The sequence below is a fragment of the Abrus precatorius genome, unplaced genomic scaffold (genome assembly GCF_003935025.1).
Source record: "Abrus precatorius isolate BTA unplaced genomic scaffold, Abrus_2018 Scaffold1, whole genome shotgun sequence".
NCBI lineage: Eukaryota > Viridiplantae > Streptophyta > Magnoliopsida > Fabales > Fabaceae > Abrus > Abrus precatorius.
Window position 1 is genome coordinate 6,579,374 of NW_020874291.1, and position 10,319 is coordinate 6,589,692.

The 10,319-nt window shown below is 32.9% G+C and overlaps 1 protein-coding gene across 1 annotated transcript; it reads left to right on the forward strand.

Annotated features, from left to right (window-relative positions):
* The first annotated feature begins 503 nt into the window (after positions 1-503).
* Positions 504-6,755, forward strand: LOC113855831. The gene is made up of 6 exons (XM_027487463.1): positions 504-920; positions 3,099-3,244; positions 4,522-4,690; positions 5,631-5,729; positions 6,015-6,097; positions 6,205-6,755. The coding sequence occupies exons 1-6, from the start codon at positions 570-572 to the stop codon at positions 6,329-6,331; spliced, it is 975 nt and encodes a 324-aa protein (XP_027343264.1). The 5' UTR covers positions 504-569; the 3' UTR covers positions 6,332-6,755.
* The last annotated feature ends 3,564 nt before the right edge of the window (positions 6,756-10,319 follow it).

Sequence of the window (10,319 nt, forward strand, 5' to 3'; positions counted from 1 at the left end):
TCCAAAAAAACATAAGATTCTTTAAAAAAATCTGAAGAAGTTTTTTACAGTGTATACAAAATTATTTAAAATTATTTTAAATGAAATTATCTAAAATTTTGACATATATTATTACTTTTTTAAATTTAGTCTTTTTACTATATGAAATTATTTAAAAAAATTAGTTTTGTTTATTTGATATGTAAAAATATTTTTAAAAAATTATAAAAAATAGGGTGACATAGCAAAGACAAAATTCTAAATAGAAAAATAATTAATTTTTTGAATTATTTTAATAATTAGTTATTATAAAAATAAATAAGCTAAATATTTAATAAAACCTTCAATATATGATATACAACGATTATTTACTTAGTTTTATTTTATATTTTGACAAGTCATTTTTATAATTTCTGATAAATTTTGTTGTAAAATTATTGAAACAAACTAAATAAAAATTGCTTTTTATAAATAAAAATTAATAAGTTAAATTAATAAATAATTGTAGGAGTGAAAAGTTATTTATTGCTCCCAAAAAAGGTATGAATCTGTTTATCCAAAGTTGATGTAGAATAGCAAGCGGCGTTGCCATGAGCATTTGGACTATGCTGCTACCTCACCCCAATCTCATCTCTTGCACCTTTCCCACTCCCAACAACCGAAACTCACTCCAACCCCGCAACCCTCAAGCCAGAGTTTTGACACACAGACCAACACGTTTCAGTTGCTTCCTTAAACCGCTTCATGTCAAAACCAAAATCAAAATCTCGTTGGCTGCGTTTCCTAAAAAGGATCGTCTCCATGTTTGTGGCAGTTTGAAGAGAGAGAGTGAAGTGGGTGGTAATGGCAATGGAAGAGACTGGACAACCTCAGTTTTGCTATTTCTCTTGTGGGGCGCACTCATGTACTACGTTTTCTTGCTCGCCCCAAACCAAACCCCGGTGTGTTGCTTACATAACTCTGCTTTTTAAGTTGCAACATGCTATAATAGTAATGATGGATGCATATGAACTCACTGTTTCCACATTCTTAGTTATTTTAATTGGGTTTGTCTACTTTACCACTGGGTTAAGATGGGACTAATGAACTTAAGACAGAGTATTGAAACGTGTGTCAACTTTTTATAGACAAAAACCCTTAGTCCATATCTAAGATGATGTTATTTACTTCGTGAGACAACTTAGACAAACTCTTTAAAATATTCTAGATATGTTTAAATATTAAGAGAATGTACTTTAAATATTAAGAGAATGTTTATTAAAAAAATGAAAATATGTCATGAAAATATCGGGAAAGTTTTGATACAAAAAATGACTTAGAGGAATAAATTGAATTAAGATAAGTTTAAGGACCATATTGAAACCTAAATTAAACATGGAGGGTGAAAATTATAATTTAACCTATTCAAAATGTAAATTTTTGTCCCCGGTTCTCTTTTTCTTCAAAACTCAAATTCCAAACATATTTTAAAGGACTGAGGTAAGGGTTTACTGATTACTCGATATTTTCCTTTGCCTTGTTAAGCGTAGAAGTTTTTAAGTGCCAAAGAAACATTAAAATCTTCAATATGGTTGTGTTTGTTTTTAATAATGATTCGGGTTGGATCTTTGTTTTCATATTGTGGTTTGGAAGTTCATTTCTGCATTTAAGTAACAGTAATGCATTTGATGGTAGTGATTAGAACTGATGCTGATGAACCTTGAATTATATCCATTTTCTCGCTCTGACTAGAATCTCTTCTTCTCTTCTCTTATGCCTATGTCATTCCCTGACTCTTGTTAGTGACACTTGTATTGGTCAAGACTCGTTCAGTTTTATTATACTCACATTGCTGTTGATTTACATACAAATATCGCACTTGTAAGCTCTAATCAAATGTCTCTCACATTTGGTTGAGGACAAACATGACCAGCACATGGCTAGCTTTGATCATATAGATCGAGCCTCACCTAAGCTTGAAGAATCTATGGAAATGATGCTGGTATTATTTGATATAAAGGAAAAATCAATAGAATGAGTACTACTACCACAGAGCTAGGCTCTCACACAGAGCTAGTGCTCTCCATCCATAACTAACCTTAATTCTGAAAAGATACCCTTCTCTACCACATCACTCTCCACCGTTGCTGGTGAGAAGAACTAATGCTTGGTGGCAACAGTATAAGACCTTAGCAATCCATTGCTTGAAACTATTGAATCAACTAACCGCACATTAGAGCCTATAAAGTAACATTATGACCTCAAAGGCAAACACCTCTAATGAAAGTTTAATCACTCAAAAGCAGTGCACACACCTAAATAGTATAAGCACAGTGATCAGAGAAAAACAAAACACTTGAACGCACCTAACAATTCCCAGAATTGTTGGTCCCAAGCCTGGTGCTGAATCCTCACTCCTTTTTCCCCTTGACATGTTCCTTTGCACTCACTTATCAATCCTCTCTCCCAACATAACAAACACCCACTAACCGTAACAACCTCCCCATCCGCCTCCTTGCCACGTGTCCCCTTTTTTCTCCTGGAATAGAACCTCCAAATCAGTGGGCTTTGATTATCATTGCCCAACATCTGTTCTGCTGGATCATGGGCTCTATCAACCTCAATCTACTTCACACAGTGATTGTGATAATCTTCACACCTTTCCATTCCCTAAGTGCTTGTGCATCGATATCAACTACTTAATTTCCTTTAGTTATAAGCAGATGGCATATCAACCAATTGATGCACAAATGTCTCACCTAGTGCTTCAAATTGATTGCCTATTCCATTGATTCCTATCGATGGTTGCAGAAGTGCTAAATTTCAACAGATTGGATGCTCTTCTTCAATTGGCAATGCCAATGATGGACTATGGTAATCACCTATTGCATTCTACATGGAGGGGAAATAATTCAATTACAAAAGAATAATATAGCAATGACGAATCAAGTAGAGCAAGGATATAAAAGGAAAAGAATGTGAGTGTGATTGGAAAGGATGCTGATAAACCTTGACTCCGCTTTGTATCTCCATTTCCTTTCTCTGACTAAAATCTCTTCCTCTCTTGTCGCCGTTACACACGACTTTATTTTTTCTTTCCTTTTGTTTTGATCAGTGAGATTATTTATTTATTCATTCAGTCAAGGGACGTGTATTTCATTCAAAAGCTCCTGAATCTAAAAGGAGATGATGGTTTTAGAATGAATGAGGTGCTGGTATCATTGTGGTATATAATGGGCTTGTGGCCGTTGGCATATAGCATGCTTCTGCTTCCTACAGGAAGAAGGTACTTCACTCTTATTTATATTTCTCTCTAACATAAATAATATGGTTTCTATTATTTGATATAAAACCATTCATAACCTCTCCACCTGCTAGCTTGAGCTTTCAGGAGAGTTGTCTTTGACAAGGAAGCTGTAAGGGACTCTGTCCCATATCAACATTCCTAAAGGCTTAAGTAGTTAGGTGGAGGTTCATGAATGATTTCATATCTAACATCTTTGCCATGCATCTAAGAGTACATGCAATGTGCAAATAGATATTTCTTTAAGCCTTGCCACCCTTCCTTTTGGCAAACCATCAAAACATAAACAGTGATGAACTGGAAATCTGTGATGTAATGTTTGAGTACTTGACCCTTGTTTTAGAGTGAATACAATGTAGTTTTCCTTCTGGTTGAATACCGTTTTAACATCAACACTTTGTGGTGTTTTATCTAATAACCTCTCAATTTGTGATGTAATATTTGAGTACAGTCAAAAATCTGTGATGTAATGTTTGAGTACTTGATCCTTGTTTTAGAGTGAATACAATGGAATTTTCCTTCTGGTTGAATACCGTTTTAACATCAACACTTTGTGGTGTTTTATCTTATAACCTCTCAATTTCAAGATTAATGCTTACCTCCTTTGTCTTTTGCAAAAATCAGTCAAAATAACATTTAACTGAATACTACTAGTTTGAAGTAACATACCCCATCCTTGCAATTTAATTACACATTACTGCTATGTTAATTCTGTGATGTAATTTTTGAGTACTTGACCCTTGTTTTAGAGTGAATACAATGGAGTTTTCCTTCTGGTTGAATACCGTTTTAACATCAACACTTTGTGGTGTTTTATCTAATAACCTCTCAATTTGTGATGTAATATTTGAGTACAGTCAAAAATCTGTGATGTAATGTTTGAGTACTTGACCCTTGTTTTAGAGTGAATACAATGGAATTTTCCTTCTGGTTGAATACCTTTTTAACATCAACACTTTGTGGTGACCTCTCAATTTCAAGATTAATGCTTACCTCCTTTGTCTTTTGCAAAAATCAGTCAAAATAACATTTAACTGAATACTACTAGTTTGAAGTAACATACCCCATCCTTGCAATTTAATTACACATTACTGCTATGTTAATTCTGTTACTGCTTTGAATGCTACTATGAGAACTTTACAAGCCGCTACACGTAACATATTGTATGGAGAATAAAATAATTTAGTATTTTTGTATGTATACGTCCTATTTGACAATACTTGAAGCTGATTTCATATGTTCCACCTGTTGTTCTACAGCTCGAAAAACAATATTCCTGTATGGCCTTTCCTGGTACTTTCATCTATTGGTGGTGCATATGCACTTCTTCCTTATTTTGTACTTTGGAGACCACCAGCACCTCCTGTTGAAGAAACTGAGCTTAAAACATGGCCATTGAATTTTATGGAATCAAAAGTAACTGCAATAGTAAGTGCTCATCTTGCAAAGTTGTTGCAAACTTATCTTTGTAATCTAAATAATGGTTCCATGTTTAGGTGATTTTTTCAGGTTAATGCTTAACAGAAACAACCCTATTGCAGTCACATGTTTACTTTTAGAGAAAACCTGAAAATAGTTTTAAATCATTATGTATTCTATTCTTTCTAGTGAATTCAATTTGCTCTATTGCTGAAGCAAAACATCCAAATTTGAGAGCTTTATTAATTTTAAGTCTTCTATCTCAACAATGACAATCAATTGATGCTTTCTCTTAACACACATACACACACTAGCTTTAAATCTCACATTTAATAGTAGTATGCTCCTGTTAAGATCCAATTGCAAGGTATGAGACTTGGGTCCCACACTGGAAGTATGGGATTCTATTGTGAGGTTTATATGGCTTTGAGCTCTCCAACTAGGCTTGTGTTTTTGGTATGGTTCTCCCAAGGTTCTTATTAGTTACTATATCTTACAGTAAAGCGAACTACAAATACTGGGAAGGTTTTCACATACAGGGTTACTATATCTATAAAAGCCGTATTTGAAGTTGGGAACGTGTTAGGATCGAATTGCATGTTATGAAATTGGGTCCCACAATGGAAGTATAACATTCCAGTATGAGGTTTATAAGACATTGTGCTCTCCAATTGTAATAAATAACTTTTATGGTATGGTTTTTAGAATGCATCAAATAAATTTCACACTAAAACTAAACCAACCATGATGACTTGGAATAGTTTTTAAAAGCCCTTGAATCCAAGAGATTTCCTTTAGCATGAATTAGTATTGAAAGACCTAACTTCCGAAACATGCTGTGTTGAGAACTTGAGAAGCTTTATTGACCATTGAATAGCACAATCCCACTAGATTCTTCATTTTTATTTTTATATTTTGGACTTTGTAACTTACCTAAGCTACACATCAGATATCACTTGCTGCAGGGATAGCCATCATAACCTATGCTGGTTTAGCTGGACAAGATGTGTGGAAAGAATTTTACCAGTACTTCAGGGAAAGCAAATTTGTAAGTTCTTACTCAGCATTTCATGTAGTTGACATGAATTGCTTTTGTATTCACTATACAAGCTTAGCGGTGCCATGAACTTTCAATCTTGCTATGCTGATCTTTGCTAATGTAAAATTAACAATTGCTAGTCTGTTGGAACCTAGTAACACTAGGCCAAATATTTGGCTAATTTAGAAAAAGATTCTTATGCGCTCATTTTCATAATTTGCATTTATCCATCCTTGATGAAATATGAACTTGGAATTATTCTTTAGTTGCTAAAATTGGGTTTTCATGTTGCAGATCCATATTATGTCCATTGATTTTATTATATTTTCCACATTTGCACCATTTTGGATCTACAATGATATGACTGCTCGAAAATGGTAATATCCTTGGCATTTAAATTTTTATTTTAGTTTATACATAGATACCTGCCCAAGTTATCTGAAAGACAATCTAGCATATATTTTAAAGCTAATCCAATGTGCAGGTTTGACAAAGGTTCTTGGCTTCTTCCCATATCATTGATACCATTTTTGGGGCCTGGTTTATACCTTTTCCTGCGACCATCACTATCAACAGTGGCCATTTCACAAACTCCTGTTGAGCCCGAGTAAATGTCCATGAGATGACTGGCAAAGGTACAAATACACAAATTTAGTTGCAACTAGAAGTGCATCTAATCTCAAGTTTGGTTCAACAAATAAACAGAAAAGTGAGAGCAGCTTACTACCCAACTCACTAGTCCATAACAATATTGAGACCCATTGGCTTATTCATCATTTGGGGCGAGAGACTTTTCTTCTGTTGCTGTATGATTCTTCGTAACCACATTGAGATAAATCAGCGTATACATTTTTATTAGCTTGGGGGAATTCCTTGTGACATCATTTAGCCAATCACAATCTTAATTAAGGATGCATTTGGTTACACAACTATTGTAAATACTTATTTAATAAGTTATATTTAAACAATAAATTAAGTCAAATTCAATAATAAAATTTATTGGAATAAGGTGACAACAGTAAGTTTATTGAAATTAAGATAAAAAGAGCTAATGTGTGTCATATTGTTTATTTAAATTGCCTATAAATTTTTCTAAATAAGCTCTTAATTCTTAAATAACAATAGAAAAATTCAACTTAAAGGCCCTTTGGAGCGCTTTAATTTTGCCATGATAAATAATAATAATCAAATCTTATTTCTTTATTCGATTAAGAGATATACAATTCACTGTTTTTATTGGCGCTTTTAAAGCTATTTGCGTATGATTAAACTATCTTAGATGATTTTCAGTCATTCTTTTCACTATAGATGCTATTATAATATTCTCTCGTATATCTACTTATCCATCTTTGTATTCTCATTTCTACTACTTTCACGTGTTGTTCCTTTAAACCTTAGCATTCATTATCATAAAGAATAGTTTGTTGTATTGCAATGCAGTAAAACTTTTCTTTTAACTTGATATGCATTTTACAGTAAAAAATAACTCCTGGTGCCTTTCTCCATTTTAATCACTCAATTTGTATTTTGTGAGTAATATCTTCATTAATTTCTCTATTATTTTGTATAATCGATTCTAAATATGAAATTAGAAACTTATACTATAATATCATCTTCAATTTTAACTTTCAACGCATGATCCTTATCTTATTTTTCTTTTTCTAAACTTAATATATAGTTTGCCTTACTTCTACTAAAGAAAAAACCACTAGATTCTAAAGTCTCTCTCCATAACTTAAGTTCAAATCCTTAATTAATTCTATATCATTTGCAAAGAACATGGATTGAGGGATAATCTTTTGTAAGTCTTTTGTAAGTACATTTAAGACTAGATTACACAACAATTCAAAGTGAAGTTTTGATGTAAACCTATTCCAATTGAGAAGTCCTTATATACTCATCCAGAAGTTCATACATGTAGTTACTTCCTCATACATGTCTTGTATAGACTAAATATATGTTACACAAACCACTTTCTTTTCTAAAGTCTTTCATAGCACTTCTCTTGGTGCCATCATATGTCTTTTCCTAGTCAATAAAAATCATGTGTAAATTATTTTATTTGTAGTAATATTTTTCTATCATCTTTTGTGACATCCTTAATTTCATTTGTAAAATATATAATATTTTATGTGGAAACGGAAGGATGAAATATATTTCCATAAAAAATATGTAATATGAAAATGTGAGAATATTTAAACTTTCCATGAATAAATCCTTTTGTAAGTTAATTAAGGTAATAAAACGAGAAAAATGATAAATTGTAACTTAATAACTACATTGTACTGAACCACTTTGGGAATATATATATAAACAGTATAATAATTTACAAATATTTAATCAAAAAGCTATAATATTTAGAACAATTAATTACATAATCAAAATAAAACTAAGCCCTAAAGGTAGTTACAATCCATACCCAAAATACTGAGGACCCAGTCCTAGTTGTCATCACCATGCCAACTTTCTATCTCAGCTAGCTCATCTGGAGTCAGATCCTTGTCTTCTTCGAGATAGAGATCACCGGCATCTTCCACGACCTTAACACCCGTGATCTGCTCAAAACTATATCGGGTAGGTCTTTCAAGAAAGTCATGATTGTGAAAAGTGTAAACATTATCTATAACTCTCGAAGGCCTAATAGTTCTTAAGTAAATATAAATACTAAGAGTGTGTCGAATCCTACTATTTACAGGATAATAAAATGGGACACCATAATCTACATTTATTTCTACTGTCCATATACAACGTAATTCATCATCACAGTATATACTAAACATAAAATGACAAAATTGCTGATATTTTCTAAATACATAATTCATTTTATAGTATACAAGATAGTCTACTAATCTAATTTGCCTTTGTGGTGGCATTATCTTTATTCTTTGAAACATTTAGTAAGAATGAACATCTACCTTGTCATTGAACATAACATGATCTCAATGATTAATATCACAACATAAGTATAATCATAGGATAAAATATAACATAATAATATCAATCACAAAAATAAGATATCGGTAATATATATATTCTATAACAACTCATTACATCATAGACGCATTCACTCTCATTAAGAATGTGTACACATACGAAAATGTCACCATCCTACATTTCTTCCAAATTTTCACATCGTCTCTAAACTCTATATATAACGCCCCAAATTTTGTAATAATAATAGTTTAAATTATTAATATAAATATATGTGGATTATTATGTGTCGTGTGTTTGAATTATATGATGATAATGAGTATTGAATGGTGGCTAGAATATGTCTGTAAATACGTGAAGATATGTGTATGTTTGTATAATGTGATTAAAGGATGAGTGTGGACTTGTGGATTAATGGAATATATAGGTTAAGTGTGTAGTACTGGGGTGTTTGCATTGTAGTGAGAGGGGTCTTGCTGTAGCGAGAAGACCCTGAGAGAAGAGCATGAAACTGTCGCATTCTGACTGTAGTGAGAGGTCCCTCGCTGTAGTGAGGGGTACATTTCTGGGTGCAGTCTCGTTATAGTGAGATTTTGTAGAAACTAGAATGCAGTTTCCTCTGAGATTTTTGCTATAGCAAGAGGAATGTCGTTGCCTTCGCTGTAGCAAGAATATCTCGCTGTAGCAAGAATATCTCGCTGTAGCGAGAGTGTCGCGACTAAAGGGGTATTTGAAGGGTTAGGGTTTGAGGGAATGGATTATTTTACATTTTCTTCCCTTCTTCTGTGATTCTCTCAATCCGAAACCCATTCTTACTGATTAAATTGCCTCCAAGGCCATTTGGAAGCTAGATTGAAGGTTGGAATCATGTTTGGGGCGTTTGAAGGTAAGTGTTAATGGTTAGGGTTTTAGTTTCTCTTCCTCATTCTCTATTTCTCAGTTTTTCTTGGTTCTCATGGGATTCTTCCATGTGTTTAGGACAATTCATGTGGAGAGCACATTCTTTGTTGATTTTGTGTGTGGGTCTTTGATTTGAGGTAAGAGGAGATTCCACCCCATCTTATTTTGTGCTTGAACTCCGTTAATTGGTTGTGTGTTGTAATATGGATGATTGAAATGTAGGAAGATGTATCTTTTAATGGAATTGATTTGATTGGGATGGATATTGAGTATAATGTGTGTGATGTAGCAATTTAGTTGTGAAGGGATTTGATATTTGAGTGTAATACAAATGAAAGTGGGCATACGTGCCGTGTATGGACATGAATGTTGTGATGTAATTGAGAATGTAGTTGAAAATGTGTGTGAATGGCATGTTAAATGTGGTTGTGAATGTGCTGGAAGCTATGAATGGTTCAGCGATACACTGGGGATATGAAAGATGGGTGGCGGTAGAAATACTGATGAATCCATATTTTTACTGATATTTTAGCATAATTCTAGCTCATTTAATAAGGAAAATATATGAAGAAAGCAGAAAAACTCAGAAAAAGAGAATGATTGAAAGTTTTATTTCAATTTGTAGTTATTTTCGCATTTATAGAATTTATGCTTAGTTCTTAAGGAATTTATCTTGTTTTTGAAGGAATAATCTGAGCAAAAGTCATGGAAATGGATCATCAATGGAAAGGAAGAGGAAGAACGGCAATGTTGGACTCCAAAATACAA